Source organism: Elephas maximus, chromosome 1, assembly GCF_024166365.1.
Source record: "Elephas maximus indicus isolate mEleMax1 chromosome 1, mEleMax1 primary haplotype, whole genome shotgun sequence".
NCBI lineage: Eukaryota > Metazoa > Chordata > Mammalia > Proboscidea > Elephantidae > Elephas > Elephas maximus.
In genome coordinates this window covers 63,207,799-63,228,291 of record NC_064819.1, presented here as the reverse complement: position 1 = coordinate 63,228,291, position 20,493 = coordinate 63,207,799, and the positions used below count along the sequence as shown (strand labels likewise).

Below are 20,493 nucleotides of genomic sequence, written 5' to 3'. Positions count from 1 at the left end.
GGCTGCTAAACTTGGGATCCAATTGATTTCCCTTTAAAAGTGCAATTGGTACTTACCTGTGAGAAGAGAGGAAACCCTCTGTCCCTCAGCCCCACAAACCTGTTGTTTTTACAGTGCTCTTTTCAAACTGCTGGTGTTTTTGGTTAGCAGCCAAATGCTTAATCACTGCGCCACCAGGGCCCCATTCTCAAGATGTGGAGAACATCTGTTAGTCACCAAAGAAAGCTCGTTGACCTAGGCTAAAGTTGTGAGGGCTCTCAAATTTAGCCTACATCAGAATCACCTGGCAGGCCTGTTAGAGTTCAGCTCTCTAGGTTCCACCTTATGTTTCTCATTCAGAATGTCTAGGGTGTGGGAGCATTGTTGGTTCAGTGGCAGAATTCTAACCTTGCATGTAGGAGACCCAGATTCAATTCCTGGCCAGTGCACTTTATGTGCATCCACCACCCATTTATCAGTGGAGGCTTGCATGTTGCTATGATCCTTGCATGTAGGTTTCAGTGGAGCTTCCAGACTCAGATGGACTAGGAAGAAATGCCTGGTGGTCTATTTCTGAAAATCAGCCAGCGAAAACCCTATGGATCACAACAGTCAGATTCCCAACTGATCATGGGGATGACCCAGGATCAGGCGGCGTTTAGGTCAGATATGTATGGGATCGGGTGAGTTGGGATTGACTCGATGGCAACTAACAAGAATGTTGCAGGGGGGGTGGTGGCTAAGAATTTGCATCTCTAACAAGTTCCCGGGACCACATTTTGAGGACCATAGACCTCAACAACTAAATGTGTTTACCATTTTGGGTACTGTCCAATAAGAACATCTCAAAATGTAATGTGCATAGGAATAACCTGAGGATATCAATAACTGGTTCTGATTCAGTACGTCTGGGGAAGCTTCGGAGATCTGCATTTCTAACGTGCTCTCAGGTGATGTAGATGCAGCTTTGAGTAACGGGTTGAAACTGTAGCCATATGTTATCCTCTTCTTGGGTAGTTCTTTGTTTTTGTAGAACTTTAATGCAGTATACACTGAAATAAATTTGCCAAATTTAAGCAGATGAATAGGGTGTGCCTTATAATGTGTAGTGAGAGGGCGCCCTGCAAGTTACTTGGTTATTCTGAGAAACAAAATTAGAGGCCAGAATGGTCCAAATTAGACCCAGAGAGTAAATGGTTCAGATCTTTAACCATAACATTTGGAGTAAATTAAAATTCTCTAGTCTGATCTTACAAACTTATGTTTCCAGGTTCTGAATGTGATTCTGTGATTGGGCAGAACAGATTCTTATAAAACCCTTTGCCGTCAAGTCTATTTCAACTAGTAGTGATCCTGTAGGACAGAGTAGAACTGCCCCATAGGGTTTCCAAGGAGCTGCCAGTGCATTTGAACCCCTGACCTTTTGGTTAGCAGCCAAGCTCTTAACCCCTGTGCCACCAGGGCTCCTAGATTCTTATGGAGGTTCTAAATTCATTCTGTCAAATTAATAGCTACTTTTCCCCCCTCATTGTTTCAGCTTCTTGACAAATTTATTTAGACCTGCTTGCATCAGTTTTAGAGCTTTGTTCTGCGTCTTTTATACTTATTACCTAGAAGATCATTGTTTTATGGAAACAAGCATGTCATAAAACTTTTTTTGTCTCTTGGCAGATCACTTACAACCTTGGGGTTGGTTATTTCTTCACTGGCCGACCAGGCAGCTGGCAAGGGTAAAAACAAGTTTGTGCCTTACCGAGATTCAGTTCTCACTTGGCTTCTTAAGGTAACATATCATTCTAAATGTTTTTTCAGCTATAAATTGGCTATTTCAGATGTGACAGCTGAAAGGTGTGTGCAAAGCCAACCAAGTACACAAAGAACTCTCGTGACAATACTGTTATCCTCACTCCTAGGAGGATAACAGTTGCTTTTTATTCTGTTATAATTCTCTTCAAGGGTATTACTCCTTATTGTGATAATAGAAAGGGTACATTTTTATCTTCTCAACAGAATAATTTGTGAAATGCAGACTCAGTTCCATGGGGAATCACGTCATACATGTATGTGCACTGCTTGCATCCCACGTGTGGGGAAGGGACCTCTTTTCCCAATACTGTATTTGAAATACTCTGCAGGACAATTTGGGGGGCAACAGCCAGACCTCCATGATAGCCACCATCAGCCCAGCAGCAGACAACTATGAAGAGACCCTCTCTACATTAAGATACGCAGATCGAGCCAAAAGGATTGTTAACCATGCCATTGTCAATGAGGATCCCAATGCAAGAGTCATCCGCGAACTGCGGGAAGAAGTGGAGAAACTGAAAGAGCAGCTCTCACAGGCTGAGGTAAAGTGAGCCTGATGCTCCCTGTGTTTGAAATTCCCTGTCTTGTGGTATGTGACTGGTGAGGACGTGCTTGCTTGGTTCGAGGTCATTTCAGCGTAGTTCACCATTTCAGTGTTTATCGGCACCTGCTGTGTGCTAGGTATTGTAAAGAACAACGTAATACCCGATCCGCCCAAGGAGCTTACAGATGAGGAAGCGAACAATTAAGAGAGAGTTTCTGCTGCTGCTGCCACCGCCACCTAATTATTTACTTCTAAATCAGTTGGCCCTTGAGCCCACATTTCTTCTGATGTGAAATTGTAAAAAACAAGCATGTTGTTTTTCTGGTTATTAACATTGTAGATCGTATTTCTGCAGTGCCTTGCAGTTTTCAGAGACTACTTACGTATCATCTACTCATTCAGTCATAGAGGTAGGTGATCGATGATGGTCGAACACGAGGAATAACCCAGAAATCTCCATTTGCTTTTTCATTTATATCAGCTCCTGGCAGGAAACAAAAGCAATAATTCTGCTTTGTTACCATCTTTCCTTGACTTCACCCAGACTTTTCTTTGTTTGTTTTTTTATTGTTATTAAATCATCATTCAGTGCATTGAGCATAATTTTCAAATTGATGCCAACAAGGGTTACAAAACATCCCTAAAATCAAAATGCTGATAAACTTTGAAGGGAGGGATGATCCTGGGAGGAAAGTGTATTGATCCTGGAATTTGTTTATAGGTGAATTATCTAGTTACTTTCACTTATTTCTGAATCTGCATTTCCACAGCCACATAGAATCTAGGCCAGATCACCAGAGCAGTACTTCGCTGAGGTAAAGAGAGGAGAAGCCACAGCAGGCTCACCCTACAGTTTTCATGTCTACCTCCCTGTATCCAGCACTAAATGGCACTCTCAGGCTCTGTTAATACCTGGAGACTCAGGCAGACTCAGCTAGCTTCCACATAGACAGCATTTCAACTTCTTGCCCAAGCCCTACCATCATTCTTATTTGTAGGGTTTGGCTCTGAAGAGGCTCATGCTACTATAGGGTGTCACAGCACATTGTTACCAAGTGAAGTCCCAAAACCTTTTTTTATTGTGCTTTAAGTGAAAATTTACAAATCAAGGCATTTTCTCATACAAAAATTTATATACACCTTGCTATATACTCCTAATTGCTGTCCCCCTAATGAGATAGCCCGTTCCTTCCTTCCACCCTCTCTTTCATGTCCATTCCGCCAGCTTCTAACCCTCTCATCTCCCCTCCAAATAGGAGATGCGTAGTCTCAACTGCCTACTTGATCCAAGAAGCTCATTCTTCACCAGCATCTTTTTTTATCCCACTGTCCAGTCCAATCCCTGTCTGAAGAGTTGGCTTTGAGAATGGTTCCTGTCCTGGGCTAACAGAAGGTCTGGGGCCATGACCACTGGGGTCCTTCTAGTCTCAGTCAGACCATTAAGTCTGGACTTTTTATGAGAATTTGGGGTCTGCATCCCACTGCTTTCCTGCTTCCTCAGGGCTTCTCAGTTGTGTTCCCTGTCAGGGCAGTCATCGGTTGTAGCCAGGCACAATCTAGTTCTTCTGGTCTCAGGCTGATGTAGTCTGTGGCCTATGTGGCCCTTTCTGTCTCTTGGGCCAAAACCTTTTTTAAGTTGCATATATTTATATTTAGATCCTTTGGGTATTGTCACTGAACAAACTCAGAGGGAAGTCTGCCATTTTAACCAGATGTTCTGCTTCCAAGCAAATAATAAAGATGCTAAATTTATTAGTATCAGTAGAGAAAAGTAATTATAAAGGGCCCAGATTCAATTTTTCAAATACATAAGAAGAATCTTATGTCCATTATATTAATGGACTTATAGTCCGTTAATATAACTGGAATGCATTTATTAGTGAAATGTGTTGATCTCTGTCTTAGTGAAAAAAAGAATTTTGCTTAGGTAACCTGTTTTTTGAGTTTTTTTTCCTCCTACTTTTCTGTTTTGAAGATGAACTTTAGCATCTTTTAGGTGTGAAATTTGAGTATGATGGATAAAATCACTCTGAATGATTTGTGTCACTTCAATTCAGGGCACTGGTATTTCCTTTAAGCAGCAGAAACCAAGTTCTCTTACACTTCACTTGATTAATAAGGATCCAAAACACACCCGCAGCGTGTATTACTTAATTACTTGCTCCCAACGGATTATTGATAACTGCTTAAGGAAGGACAATAAATGATTGTCTTGTACAAAATGATAGGGAAAAAATTGAAAAATCAGATATCTTTGGTTTCGTTGTAAAGGCTATGAAGGCCCCTGAACTGAAGGAGAAGCTCGAAGAATCTGAAAAGCTGATAAAAGAACTAACAGTGACATGGGAAGAGAAGCTGAGGAAAACAGAAGAAATTGCACAGGTAGCTTGATAACTTTGGCATAAAATGTTGTGATTCCTTTTTCATTTGCTGTCTTTATTGGATATGTGTGTTGTACATATCTCTACACCATGCATTTCATTAATATTTTAATCTCATTGACTACTTGGAAATATTTGACCATCCCAATCAAGTAGCTTAAAGCAGTAATTGGGACCTCATCCAGGCTTCTGCTTATATGTTTGTTATAGATATCATAGACACACACATACATACACACACAAAACTAACTTCCTATCCTTCTTACCTTGCTTTATGTTTCTCTATAGTATTTACTACCATTGGAAACTCTATATATTTACTCGTCTGTTTCTTCATGGTTTGTCTAGAATGTAAGTGTTCATGAAGGAAGGAACATTGTTTTGTTCACTAATATATTCCTAGTTCTAAATAGTGCCTAGCACATTATACGCTCTAATGAATGAATGAATTCAAGGTCATCTACAATATGGGCCCAACCTGCTTTGCTAGCTCCATCTCCCACTGCTTTCCCACATTTGCTAAAGGTTCTTGGTACCTGAAATCATCCAGTCTGCCCAGAGCCTTCATTGTACTTTCCTAGGCCCTGCCCCTAGAATGCCGTACCCTCATCTTACTACTCTCCCATTTCTTCCTGTTGAGATTCTTATGTTTCAAGAACCATTGCAAATGTATTCTCTTCTGGAAGACTCTCCTGATACCTCTTTTTTTTTAATTGAGGTGAAATTCATAGAACGTAAAATTAATCATTTTTAAATGAACGGTTTGGTGGTGTTCAGTACATTCAAAATATTGTACAACTACTACCTCTATCTTGTTTTAAAACATTACCATCTGCCCCAAATAAAACCCATACCCATTAAGCTGTCACTCTCCATTCCCTTATCCCCTGGAACCACCAGTGTGCTTTCTGTCTCTATGGATTTACCTGTTCTGGACATTTCATATAAATGAAATCTTATAATATTGGACCTTTTGTGTCTGGTGTCTTTCAAATAGCATAATGTTTTTAAAGTTCGTCTGTGTTGTAGCATGTATCCATACTTCATTTCTTTTTATGGCTGAATAATATTACTTTAGATGTATATACCACATTTTGTTTATCCATTCATCTGTTGATAGACCTTTGAGTTATTTCCATCTTTTTGTGCTTTCCTGTTCTCTTAACCCATCATGGCCTCTCCTGCTTTGAAGCCTATAGCACTTTGCATCTCCCCATGGCACAGTAATCTCTTCTGTTGTATTCTAATTGTGCAGGCCACATTTCCACTACTAGACTGTGGACCATTTAGGGATCAAGATGATGTCTGCTTCACCCTTGGTGTCCTTATGAAACAGGGACACTATTTCACACATTGTAGGTTCTCAGTAAGCTTGGTTGAACTGAGTAGAAGGCGTAATTTTATTGGGATTGTGCCCTGCAACAGTGCCTTAAATTTTCCATGGATACATCTTGTGTGTAGAGTAACAAACAGAGTTCCCTGCATTTGTTCCTTTTGTCCACAGGAGAGACAACGACAACTTGAAAGTATGGGGATTTCCCTTGAGACGTCTGGCATCAAGGTGGGGGATGACAAGTGTTACTTAGTCAACCTAAATGCAGACCCTGCTCTTAACGAACTCCTGGTTTATTATTTAAAGGTAAGATGGTATGTAAACCAACAGTTGAAATCCTAATGTATTCATGTACAATTCTCAATTGAATCGGGTGCCTGTCTTTTTTTATTTTGTGTTTTATATCTAGCTTAGGCCTTATTGAGAGTAAAAGGATTGATAATACAGTTAGGTCACCATTGAGAAGGAAAAACAGCTATTCTGTGCAGTTCAGGGTGATTCCTAGCTCCGGGTGCGAGGCAGCTCCGGGTATGAGAAGGATTCTGAGAAGTTCTGAATTCAGCCACAAGGATTCTGAGATCTGGGTATTCTCAGATAAGCTTCTGAGTAATTCTAAGGTGATCTCAAGATCAACATAAGCCAAAAGCAAACCCCTGTGGTAGATTAGACAGCAAGGGTTTTTCTAGGTCTATCCCTTCTAAACCTGCATCCTCAGAAATTAACTCTTGGCCCTGTAATCACCCTTCAGTTGTGGAGATGGGGTGTGGCCTTTTGAAGTTAGCCCTTTGGCCTCAGAGTATGCCACTGACTAAGCCCATGTTAGATAGTTGATTGCAGCCTTGCAGCTGTTCTCAAACTTTCTGGCTTCATGACTCATTTATACTCAAAAAGTCAGAGATGCTAAAGAACTGTTGTTTTTGTGCGTTATATCTATCTAATTTACTGTATTAGACATTAAAATGGAGATAAACTTAAAATATAAAAATATATACAAGCACACATTCTATTAGTCTTCAGAACCATGATATAAAAAAAAAATCATCATATATCACTTACTCCTTTTATCCTCTTGAAAACTCCACTGTACACTCATAAGAAAATGAGAGTGCAAAAGACATTAAAGTAATTTTGATCTAGGGACCTCCTGAATGATTCTGAGACCCCAGGGGTTCTCAGGCCACACTTTCAGAACTGCTGGCTTCTTTTGTTCCAGGAAAAATGAGACACCTGTTTGCTTTAGGGCACCCCGAATGACACAGGGTACTCAAATGACTACTAGGACATTTTTAATCTCATACAAACACACACACACACGCATACAATTTCTGTGTTATCCAAAACCAAACCAGTTGCTGTCGAGTCGATTCTGACTCATAGCGACCCTATAGGACAGTAGAACCGCCCCATAGGGTTTCCAAGGAGCACCTGGTGGATTCGAACAGCTGACCTTTTGGTTAGCAACTATAGCTCTTAACCACCACACCACCAGGCTCTCCTTCTGTGTTATGGAGATATATAAATACAGGTGGGAATGTTTAAATGACTCTCAAGGATTGGGGACCTAGGAACTTGAAGGTAGTTTACATTGCAGTATCCGAAACCCTAAATCTCTAAATGCAGAGATTCTCTAATCTCTGAATTACCTACGTGTGGAAGGTTAGTTAGGGTTCTGATCTGTCTAATGAATATATAGGATGCAGTGGAGAAATAGGTAGAATTGAAGAAGGAGCCTCAGTCTTCTATCATCCTTTTTATTCTACTTTTCCCAGAGACATAACTATGGTGCAAATAGCCCTTGACTTATTGAGAGCCCACTAAAGGACTTTAAAACAACCAAACCCATTGCCTTCGAGTCGATTCCAACTCATAGCGACCCTGTAGGACAGAGTAGAACTGCCCCATAGAGTTTCAAGGAGTGCCTGATGGATTCGAACTGCCGACCTTTTGGTTAGCAGCTGTAGCACTTAACCGCCACACCACCAGGGTTTCCAAAGGACTTTGGATCTGTTTATTTAGGAAATGATGAAGGAGTCAGGAATTCTTTCTGAAATCTCAGTTTTGGAAGACAAAGCCTCAACACTTTCTCCGTTGAATAAACCAAACCAGACCAAACCCAGTGCCGTCGAGTCGATTCCGACTCATAGCGACCTTATAGGACAGAGTAGAACTGCCCCATAGAGTTTCCAAGGAGCGCCTGGCAGATTTGAACTGCCGACCCTTTGGTTAGCAGCCGTAGCACTTAACCACTATGCCACCAGGGTTTCCTCTCTGTTGAAGAGAGACTAAATAATTTTTAGGAGTGTTAGAAAAAATACTAGGGTATAAGCAGTAGATTAATGCACCACAGTCAGAGTCCTCATGTGTCTGAGATCTGAGGTATTTATCCTGCTAATTGGTCTGTTGTAGAAGCCACAGGCTTTAGTACTCTATGTAATATTGTTATTGGAAACTCAGCCAATTTTAGCATTTTTTGAAGTTACATATTTTAAAACATGACTTTCCATGAAACTGCTTTGAGTGTTTCTTGAATTTATATAGTACATTTTTGTTTTTAAAGCATTTTAATTGTTACCTCAGACAGTCCTTAAAAGAACCCTGTATTGTCCTCGTTTTACAAAAAAAGAAACTGAGGCTCAGAAAGTGAACTGACTTGTCTACAGTCACATAAATGGTAAGGGATCAAGTCAAAATTGGAATGCCAACGAATTCTACTAATAATTTTAAGCAATCTTTAAATATTGTTGATCAAGGTTTTTTGTTTTGGTTTTTGGGTTTTTTTTCCCCCGATAGTGTTTAAAAATATTTTTTAATATGTTAATGAATGCTTTTGACTTATAATGTCCCAGATATCTAGCATCTCCTGTCTGATTCACTGAATGTTGTCATGAATGTGCTGTTGGGTTATTCAAGCCGATCATGATCAATTTTGTTGAATAACTTATCAGTGTGTTTCTTCCTGAATAATCTATGACTAGGCTCATACCAGGGTGGGTGCAGATACCTCTCAGGACATACAGCTCTTTGGCATAGGAATTCAGCCTGAGCACTGTGAGATTGACATTGCATCTGATGGAGATGTGTCTCTTACCCCAAAAGAAAACGCAAGGTAAGAAAAGCAAATGGCTACTTACCATGTCTCGGGTGCTTCATTTTCAGGAGAAGACTTCAGTTATGTCAAAGTCAACGATACACTGGATCATCAGGTGTAGAGGGTTTTCCAGGTGTGGAGAATGATGTCACACCTGTTTAAGAGCACTGGCTTTGGGACCCAGGAGAAAGATGAAGCAGTCTGCTTCTGTGAAGATTTACAACCTTGGAAACCCTATGGGGCAGTTCTGTTCTGTCCTATAGGGTCACTGTGAGTCAGAATCAACTTGACAGCAGTGGGTTTTTTGGTGGCCTTGGGATCAGGCAGATTCTGTCTTGACTGGCTGTGTAATGTCAGATAAGACACTTCCTTATCTAAGGTTCAGTTTCCTCATGTGGTAAATGGGGCTGATAGTGCCTCCTTCTTGGGGATTTCTAAGATTAAATAAGGTAGAATTACCAGTCCTTGGCTCAGTGCCTGACCTGTATAAGTACTGAATAAAATTAGTTGCTGTTATTCAGTGTATTATATAAGAAAACAGTTAATCATATAACTCCATTGCACAAAAATTTCCTAAAACAGACCATAATATGTAGAAATTTGAGAATCGGGAAGATAATATATTTACTTTTTTATTTCTATTAAATGATGTCTTGAATTATTTTGCAGTGATTTATAAAGTTTAAACAAAGTTTGTTAAATATTCATTAACACGCTTTTGGAGCACTATAATTTTTATAAGGACATTGCATTCATTTCAGATTTTTCTGTTAATGTAGGACATATCAATTTCTAAATGATGAAAAACTGAGACTAACAATAATAGCATACGGAGTACGTGAAAGTGTGTGTTGTAGTGATACCATTGTTAAGATATTCTTAAGATATTTAATGGTGAAATGATACTATTCCTTGATTTTTATTTATTTTGAGCCCTGGTGGGATAGTGGTTAAGAGCTACAGCTCCTTTGGTTGGCAGTTTGAGTCCATCAGGTGATCCTTGGAAACTCTGTGGGGCAGTTCTACTGTCTTATAGGGTCGCTATGAGTTGGAATCGACTCGATGGCAACGAGTTTTTTTTTTCCTGATTTCAAATAATCTTTAGTCATACAGTGTCTTCCTATATTAAAAGAAAGGGTCAAAACTGTAGCCAGCGAGCTTCTTTTGGGTGTTGTATTTAGGAAGACACTGGTAACCTTGGGACATTCAGGTACCATAGAGTTGTGGGGATCGGAGAAAAAGGTGCAAATCTTGCGTAAACGGATTGTCAGGGCTTTCTCCTTCAGAGCAGCTGGGTGGGTTCAGACCGCCAACCCTTCAGTCAGCAGCCAAGTGTTTAACCACCAGGGCTCCTTGAGAGATGTTATCCACCTTTAGTCATCATTGTCTATATCCTGTATTCTCTAGTGGTTGCAAATTGTGATAGTCTGTTATTACTTCTCCATATATTAGTTGGGATACTTCTCTTCAGAGAAGGTTCCCCCAGAGCTGGTGTTTGTGCTTCTTACCCTCCATCTTCTTACCTTACCATCTTCCCTGTGTCCCTTCAGGTCCTGTGTAAACGGCACCCTCGTGTGCAGCACCACCCAGCTGTGGCATGGTGATAGAATCCTGTGGGGAAATAACCACTTTTTTAGGTAACATCTCCATGTTCAGTAATAGTTTCATATAAAGTTTTCACGTTACTGGTTTAAGGGTAAAACAAGTTGATTTTCTCTAATGGTGAAAACCCCCACAGAATAAACTTACCTAAAAGGAAACGGCGAGACTGGTTGAAAGACTTTGAAAAAGAAACGGGTCCACCGGAGCATGACGTGGATGCAGCCAGTGAAGCATCCTCAGAACCAGACTATAACTATGAGTTTGCACAGATGGAAGTGATCATGAAAACGCTGAACAGCAATGGTAAGACCCTAACCCTGGATTCTGTTGCCTGGGGCCGTTCCTTATCTCCCACCATTCAAAGAGAGATAAGTGTGTATGAAGTTAAAGTGTCCTTCTGGAATCTAGACACACAGAAGCACTAATTCCTTAAAAAGGCCATAGGTGAGGAGCTGAAGAGAAGATTCCAGGGGATGGATATTTGGCTCCCTTCAGATATAACCAGGAGGTGATAGTGCCTTTTTTGAGACCTCTTGTTCCCAAGCCAGATGATAACATTTCCATACTGAGTAATTGTGATGGAATTGCTTATCAAATTTCCCACTTATTGAACCTGTCATTGCTGAATCCTTCAGAGTAGGAAACCCGTAGCAGAGTATGAATCCAGGGCTTTCAAATAGGATCTAATGGAAACATAAAAGTCCCAATATTTTACTACAAACTTGATTAGAAATTATACCCCCAAGAGACCTGTTTAGTGAGCCCAGATAACTTTTACAAAACCAATTGTAAAAATGAAATGCTTTTATAGGCTATTTGTGTTACTTACACTCCAGTCTGCCTCAGAGTTTTCAGAAAGAGATCCTCCCTAGAACATTCCTTCTAGATCACACTTTCCAGATGGTGTTCAGTGTTTGCATTAAAGTTGATTCTTTCCTTGTCTGAAAGTCAGTGTTCTTTTACCTCTTCTTTCTTCTTCTGAGCTTATACACACTCATGTGTGCTCAGAAACACCAGATTCCTTCCTTGCTTGTATTTTATAAGTCTGTCCCTTCCTTTCCTCATCCGTCAACCTCCCAGAAGCAGGACAGGAAAGTCTGCATGTTACCAGAGATAAAACAGCATTTCAGGACTAGAACTCTTTTATGAGGATAAAGCTGAGGCTACAAGCAGAGGCACCTGGGAAAATGACTGGTTAGTTTCTGGACTTGTTCCAACCTTATTTTCCCATTTATCTGCTCTTTGGGTACCTAGGGGTTCCTAACGTGAGCCAGGGAGGACCTCCAGGGACCCTGAGAGCTCTAGGACAAGCCACCAATACCTGACAGAGCGCTTGGAAAGCCTTTAGTCTGTCACAGTTGAGCTCTTCTTTAAGCATGTCCTTTCTTACTCTGCTCTTTGATTAAGCCTACCTGGGAAGAATTTGAGCACGGCTAGAGAATTGGCAGTCAAATCTCTGGCATATCAAATTAGAGATTCTTTTGTAGAAATAAAGGTTTTGACCTTTTTATTTATCTCTGGATTTTTAGCCGCAAGGACCCCTATTTTGAATTGGAAAAAAGACGTATGAAGAAAAGGCTAGATTCTGAAAAGCAAGCAGAAGTATAAAACAACAAAAAGAATGGAGAAAAAAATTAATAACTTTATGAAAGAAGTTTGGTAATTTCTCTCTTTAAGCATCCTTGGAATTAGGGTCTTAAATTGACTATTGAGGCTTTTACCTACTGAACACTGCAGCACAAAACAGGCCATAGCTAGAACTCAGGCTTTGGTCTGCTTTGCTACTTGCCCAGCAAGCTGGCAGGAATCCTGAAAGACTTTCCAAAGTGATGTGCAAACGCCAAAATCACATCAGTGGGTCACTTTAGCAACATGCCTGGGCAGCAAGTCTCCTGTGAGTGATTTTCTTAGAAGCCTGAGTTGGTACATGCTGTAGGAGGGTGTGACAGGAGGATGTTGGCTCCAAACTCCAGGTTAAGGAACACCCACTTGGAGAGAGCTTGTTTGTTCAAAGAAGGTTACAGAACTCTAGAGATCTCTATTCTGTCTTTAATTCTGCAGAGGGTCCTGGTAATATCAATTTAATTATTTATCCATCCTGATCACAGATTTCTAAGTTTATCCAATTGCCATCTTCTTAATATATATATTAAACCTCTGAATAACCAGTATTTAGGAAGTAATTGTTAATTCCTTCAGTCCTCTTAGCCAAACTAGTTAGAGTCATCATTTTTCTGACTCATGGTGTTCACATGAGTCACCGTTTGTATTCCGTATTGAGCCTTGCTCTCCAGTGTTAATTTTGTCTAGTAACGTTTCTGCCTCCCCACCCCTTACCCAATTCCACAAGTAGATGGAACTTCCCTACAGGCTACACGGTCATGCTCTGATACAAGTGTTATTTCAACATTGGCTGGCTGGTGGCTAGACAGTGTTCAAAGCAATTCACTCCTGCTATTAGGTGGCTTCCCGATAATAAGCCTGTCTGCCTGGTGGTCATCCCCATGGTGGTCCTATTTGAAGATTCTCTTCCCTCTCGTGTGGTTTCAGACGAAGCTCCTCCACAAACGCTGGGAGAAAGGTTTTTAATGGATTGGCCTTCGCATGAGGGTTCTCGACGGGTTTTGGGCGGTGCTGTTGTGGTTGATGCTTCTGCTACATGCTTTGGTAAAATCTAACAAACATGATTGGGAAGAAGCTGAAGTTTTTTGCCTGGCAAAGCTGCTCCGAATTCTTGATGAGCAATGTTCCTTTTCAGTTATGGGCCCCTTATGTCCCAATTCCATTATCTTCCCAATGCCTCAAACCTGGTAGCTACCTTTTTCCTATGCATCTGACATACTGAAACGTGTCATTGGTATTAATGCCACCGTTATTGGTGGCTTTATTACTGTTGGTGGCACAGCAGTTCAGGGCAGTAGTACTTCCAGGTGTATATTCACATACATTATTCCAGTAATAGGCTAGAATAATATAATTTTGAGTCTTTAGAGTAAATAATAATCTAAAACCCAATTCACTTGATCTAAAAGCAAAAGAAAACCCAGTATCTGTGGACAATAATGCCGTCTTCCCAAGGGCTCCAAATAGGCACCAGACGCTCATCTATTTTCACAGTATCAACGGCAGCTCTAAATAAAGAGCTATAAGGGACTGACAAGGGGTCATATAAGGTCGCCATGAGTCAGAACCAACTTGATGGCAACTAACAACAAGAGTCACAGATCTAGCTTACTACATCCGGGATAAAAATGTTCTTTTTTTTTTTTCCCCCTAAGGATCTACTTCCCCTGACCTCAGTTCTTTGGACATTTTGATGTGAAGTTATTCTATTTCCTCACCTAAATGCCCTTCTTCCCCCACCAGCATTCTCTATGCCATTAACAGGGCAGATTTGAGCTCATTCATAGTTCTATGTCCAGGAAAGAATAACGAAGAAGAGGAAGTGCTGTGTCTAATTAAATGTAGTCCTTTCTCTCTTCTTAATATACCAACCTGAAATATCTCCTTTAGGTGCTAGGCTCACTAAATTTTATAACAGTTCATTCAGGAGGAGGGGGGTAAGAGGAAAGTAAAACTGTATATAATGCCCTGATATTTGACTGGCTGTTTTTTTTTTTTTTAAGAGCAGGCCACTTGATCTTTGGATTCTGCCCTGGGCGGTATCACAGAGCCAGATTAACTTGCTGATAAGGATGAACTCCTATTTAAAAAAAAAATGGAGCCCTGGTGGCACAGTGGCTAAGCACTCGGCTGCTAACTGAAAGGCCGGTGGTTTGAACCCACCAGCCGCTCTGTGAGAGAAGGATATGTTAGTCTGCTTCCATAAAGATTACAGCCCTGGAAACCCTATAGTAGCAGTTCTACTCTGCCCTGCAGGGTTGCTATGAGTTGAAATCAACTCAATGGCAATGGGTTTGGGTTTCTTTTGGTTTATAGCAGTGGAAGGGGTCCCTGTGTGGTATAAATGGTTAATGAGCTTGGCTGCTAACTGAAAGATTGGAGGTTCAAGTCTACCCAGAGGTGCCTTGGAAGATAACTCTGACGATCTGATTATAAAAAATCAGCCACTGAAAACCCTATGGAGCAGAGTTCTACTGTGATACACATGGTGTTGCCATGAATCAGAGCCGATTCAATGGCAATTGGTTTTATCATGGCGAAAGCTTGAAACTGATTATCAAATATCCCTAAGAGAGAGTATTTTCAGACTAGCTTTGGAATCAGAGGTAAAACCAAAATCCAACCCCTGTGACTCCCTCAGAGCTACATACAGTGAGGACAGAGCAGGGAGTCCCCTGGGGCAGGTCTTACAAGGTTGTACTGTGGGGCAGCTTGGGGAAGGTCTTGGTGAGTTACTCTCTCTTTCATAGCTGCCTGTTGATTTGTGGACACAACATGAGCGGTGAGTACATGGTAAATACAGGTGGCAGCTACTCTAGTTGCCATCAAGTTGATTTCACCTTGTGGCGACTCCATGTGTGTCAGAGTAGAATTTTGCTCCTTAGGGTTTTCAGTGACTGATTTTTCAGTGGCAGATTGCCAGGCCTTTCTTCTGAGGCACCTCTGGGTGGATTTGAACTGCCAGTCTTTCAGTTAGTAGCCAAGGGCTTAAACTGTTTCCACTAACCAGGGATGCCTTAGCAGCTACTTAATGTTGTTGTTAGTTGCTCTCGAGTCAGTTCCAACTCATGGCAACCCCATGTTTGTCAGAGTAGAACTGTGCTGCATAGGGTTTTCAAGGCTGTGACCTTCCAGAAGCAGATCGCCAGGACTGTCTTTCAAGGCACCTGAGTGGGTTTGAACCACCAACTTTCCGGCTAGTAGTTAAGTGCTTAACTGTTTGCGCTACCCAGCGATTCCCTGGTAGCTACTGAGGCATTTTAAACAGGCTCAGTCATACTGTCTCTGCATCGACACAGAATCTTGAGATAAAATCCTTCTACTGCAGCCATTTTGGGGATCATATGGGTTTCCATGCTACTAGATTAACAAGAAGAAGTGAGGGTTAAATATCTTTTTTAGTGTCTTTTAGCAAAAGCCTTTAATACTATTTTATAAAATGGCGGTTTCCAGTTTTCCTCGTCTGGAAGATTCAGAAATGCCAAGTTAGGGCCCTTGAAGGTAATTATAAATGTATATTTATTTCTGTATATTTATATAAATGTAAATGGATGATGTAGACCCTGTCCTTTCTTTTAAATTTTTTTTAAAAAACAATTAATTTTTGCAATAGTTAATTACTCCGAGCCTAAGAGAAAGAATAGATACTGTTTGAGAAATGTATTTTGTAAAATTTCTGAGAGAACATGTGTTCTCCTATCTATACATTTAAAATTTCTTCAGACGCCTTCAAACAAGTTTGTCATGTTTTTCGTATTTTCTTCAGAAGTTCCGGGGCCATGTTAGGAACCCTAATGCTTTGGAATGTACGGATCGTCGCTCTATAGATTATGTCTTACCCACCCACAATCTGCCTTTGTGTGAGAATTTTTTCCGAGTTCATTTTTTTATTAGGTTTTCAAGTGACATATTTTAGGCAGTCTATATCAGGACTCTCTATAAAGGAAACTATTCTTCTTTTAAAAAAATACTGGATTATAGAATTTTATATCAGCAAAGAACAGTATTTTAAAGTTTCTGCTCTTTACCAGTCAGAGTACTTAATTTGGAATAAAACATTGGGGGTAAGAATATTCCATCAATTTATTACTGAGTTAATACCCCAGCCAGTTAACTCTGATCTGAGCTTAAAACCTAGTGCTATCACCTACCAGCTCTTTACAATCTTAGGTAAGCTACTTAACCTTTCTGAGCCCCAATATCCTCATCTCTAGAATGGGGATGATATCCAGCCTTAGGTTGTTGCAAGGCTTTTCTGAGGTCATGCATGCAAAGGGCATGGTACCTCTCCCTGAAATGTAGTCTGCAGCTAGTAGCATTATTGTTGCCATTGTGGTTCTCATTTTTATTAAAACAACTTACCTGCACTCTGTGTATCTTGTGATTTTTTTAAATTGCTTCCTACTTTTGTACTATTTAACCTTATTTTTTAAAACTAACATCTTTTTTTTTCTTTTACTGCTCACATAGAAAATTAGTGCAGTTTACATGAGTATTTCATAGATTGATAGGATTTTTTTAAGTCAGTCAATAAATAGCCATTATCAGGTGAGATAAAAATGCCCCAGGCCAGTCTGCGAACTCAATTCCTGTAGGTCCCATGTACTTCCAGGAAATAGTTAGTATGCTGGTGATTTTCTTGTTCTGCCATCCAGATTGTCTAACCTGCTGCTTCTCTACAGTCTCCTCACTGAGGGATGTCAGTAACTGTCTCCTTTGTACATGTGACCAGTGCCTTAATCTTTCTCTGTGGCATCCAGCTCATTGGTCATTACCAAACCTGTGTCCTGCCCAGTCAATTAGCTCTTTATGGTTGACACCAGAACCACCAATAATCATAGTAGTGGCCCCTTTGAGCATCATCCATTAATTCACCCATATGTATGTGGTGAGCTGTGGTTCTGCACCAAGGAGACATTGGAAGCAGCTGTTTGGTGTTTTTACATGTGAATTGCCCTCTTAGATATTAGCACCCAAGGAATTGTCAGGCCATATATATACTCAATCAGTATTTTCAAACACATGTTGTAATTTGTAAGTTTCCTCCCTCATTAGAGAAATTTAACAGTAATAAGATTAGTGGTTAAAATAAAAAAATATAAACACTTTTTTCATATACCAAAACCGAAGCTAAATTGGCTACTGTACAAGTAAAATCTTGTGTGGCTCTGTCTGTGGAGTTGAACTAGATTTCAGGAAGTTTTGCTTCTCACTGGGCAAGAGCACACCCTCTTCCTCACCCTCTGCTTGTAGTAGATTAATGGTCTACCTAAACTTTAGCATGAGCACATTAAGCTGAAGAAAGTGGATGTGGGGAATGCTTACATATAGGACGTTTATCTAAAATGTTAGTAAAAAGAAAAGTGAGGTGATCTCGTCTGACAGGCCCTTCAGGGCTCTCACAGAAAGCGTCTTGAAGGGCTGGATTCTGCAGAAAGAGCTGGTTCTTGCTGGGGGAAGCCTTGATGGGCTGGCAGTAGGATATGGATGCCTGCGATAGCCACCACTGACAGACACTTCGCCTTGTCTCTTGGCTCACCAGACCCAGTTCAAAATGTGGTTCAGGTCCTGGAGAAACAATACCTGGAGGAAAAGAGGAGTGCTCTGGAGGAGCAGCGGCTTATGTATGAGCGCGAGCTGGAGCAACTCCGCCAGCAGCTCTCCCCTGAGAGGCAGCCCCAGAGCAGCGGCCCTGACCGCCTGGCCTACAGCAGCCAGACAGCTCAGCAGAAGGTGACCCAGTGGGCAGAGGAGAGGTAAGAGCGGCAACCTGGGCGACTTCAGGGGAAGCGTTTGTGAGACATATCAAAGAGGGCCAAGCCTTGCAAAGAAGGAAAGGTTTAATCTCATATCTGGTTCACCAGCATTTGGCTTTTCCTTTCAAAGATACTGTCCATTTGAAGTATGTGTACTTTGGTGGTAGTTGTTAAAGACTGCCCCCTTTAACCAGTTGCCATGAGTCTGCTCCAACTCATAGCACCTGTGTGTGTGTCAGAGTAGAACTCTGCTCCATTGGGTTTTCAGTTGCTGCTTTTTTTGGAAGTAGAACATCAGGCCTTTCTTCCAAGGTGCCTCTGGGTGGACTTAAACCTCCAACCTTTTGGTTAGCAGCTAAGCATGTTAACTGTTTGCACCACCCAGGGACTTCAGGAAATTAGGGAAGGCAGTATCAACGTGTGATATATTTTAGGTCATCTTTAGTAGCATCCTTGTAGTTTGTCTCCTGTGTCATTTCTAAGGTGACGAAAAAAGACTCAAGATGTTGATGTTCAAGGGTCATCCTTTTTCTAAGAAGTAAGGGCAGGAGGTGTATAAATACATTGCTTAGAGCAATCTGCTAGACTGGGTTACATTTGAACCCGGATTCAACTGTGAAATCCAGAAGTGCGTTTCTCTTTCATTCCATGGGCATTTATTGGGTATCCTACGATGGGCCTTGCATTTGGCTACAGCTAGGTGTGGTGACAAGTTAAAAAGTCATGGTCTCTTCCCTAAGGACTCTTACATTTATTTGATTAATCAAATAATTATACAAATAAATGAAAAATTACAACTATGATAAATGCTCCTGAGGCAAAAGACATGAGATTGGGAAAATATATAATAGGGTTCTGACCCTGTCCAGGTATTAGAGAAGGTTTTATCAGGAAGTGCCATTGTGTAGAAAGTTGGAAAAAAACTCTGCTGCCACAAAAGTCCCCATTTCGTGCCTTTTACCGACTGAAAGACTTACATAAAACACTTTTCTTTTAACTCCGGGTCCCTCTCCCCTGCCCAGTTGCCCCTCCCACAAGCACTCAGGTCATAATCATTGTTTCTTTTTTCTAAAGCGTTCCTTTATTGTTCCCCCCCCCATCATTACATCAAAATCGAGTCAGCCTTAAAATGGCATAGCATTTAAAACATGGTTTTTAGTTAAGCCACTTCACAAATTTGTTCTTGATTCATAGTTCCCGACAGATAGCCCACAGATCCCTGGTGGGAAGGAAGGAAGGCTAGGAGGTGGCCTGGTAAAAATAGGTGGAAAATATTGCCTAACAGGAGTTTTCTACCATTTTCTAATAATATGACTCACTTAGAAACAGGGTCATAGTTTTCTTTTAGTTTTTCTCATTTCCTTTTCTGCTGCACCACAGGGATGAACTCTTCCGACAAAGCCTGGCAAAGCTCCGAGAGCAGCTAGTGAAAGCTAATACGTTGGTGAGGGAAGCAAACTTCTTAGCTGAGGAAATGAGCAAACTCACTGATTACCAAGTGACTCTTCAGATCCCTGCTACAAACCTCAGTGCCAATAGAAAGGTAAGAGACTTTATTAAAGAAGAGCAAGATATACAACAGGAAGTACTGTAAAATGAAATATAAAACCAACGTCCATAAAAATCCATGAGGAGAACCACATAGAAACCAGAAGTATTTATTCTTTTTAAGAATCCCTCTATAGACTTTCTCAGGTAAGAATTGCTATTTAAACAATGCCCTTAGGTATGTTATGATCAGAATATGCAGAATTTTGGTGGTTAAAGAGCTTGCTAATTTAAATGGTTTCTTTAAAACAGTGAAACTAGAAGTATCCATGAGTAATCATGCCTGTCTTTCCCTTTCATAAAAATGGCCCCTTTCTGAAATTGGAGGTATGTGTATGTTTTGTTAAGGTAACCTTTTAAGAGTAAATTTTATAAGAAAGGAAGACTTATACAATACCTGTCTTTATGTACCAAGAAGGACTGTTTGCAGCCATTTGGAAGTTTCCTGTCATTTCAACTTGAAGGATTTTCCCTGTAGGGAGAAACTCTAAAGAAAAGTTTTTCGTCCATCACTTAGCCCTCTAGCACGTGTGCTAGAAAGTGAGCCAGGGACTATCATAGCAGTCTTGCTGGGTTTTAGTCTTTGAGTGGGTTTTAGTTCCCTTTTGAGAAATTTATTCTATGTCTATAATCAGAATTATACATAAAGATTTAAGTACTTTATGTACAAGGAAGCTTAGCGGAGCGGCCTTTATAATAGCAAAGAAAGAATGAGCCATCAAGATGAACAATAGGAGTATAGTTAGTCAAATGTGTGGTAAAGCCACATGATGGATTGCTTTATAGCCATTAAAAATCACATTTATGAAGAATATTTAACAACACAAAAAATG

The 20,493-nt window shown here is 40.6% G+C and overlaps 1 protein-coding gene across 3 annotated transcripts in view; it reads left to right on the top strand.

Moving 5' to 3' along the window:
- KIF13A (kinesin family member 13A) overlaps positions 1 to 20,493 on the top strand; it is a 227,833-nt gene that overhangs the window by 161,471 nt on the left and 45,869 nt on the right. For all 3 annotated transcript variants that reach the window (XM_049884625.1, XM_049884617.1, XM_049884635.1), the window contains 9 exons: positions 1,651 to 1,762; positions 2,115 to 2,327; positions 4,601 to 4,711; positions 6,215 to 6,349; positions 9,019 to 9,149; positions 10,682 to 10,768; positions 10,870 to 11,036; positions 17,899 to 18,112; positions 19,493 to 19,655. In XM_049884625.1, the coding sequence (XP_049740582.1) occupies positions 1,651 to 1,762; positions 2,115 to 2,327; positions 4,601 to 4,711; positions 6,215 to 6,349; positions 9,019 to 9,149; positions 10,682 to 10,768; positions 10,870 to 11,036; positions 17,899 to 18,112; positions 19,493 to 19,655 (1,333 nt within the window). The remainder of the gene's footprint in view (positions 1 to 1,650; positions 1,763 to 2,114; positions 2,328 to 4,600; positions 4,712 to 6,214; positions 6,350 to 9,018; positions 9,150 to 10,681; positions 10,769 to 10,869; positions 11,037 to 17,898; positions 18,113 to 19,492; positions 19,656 to 20,493) is intronic.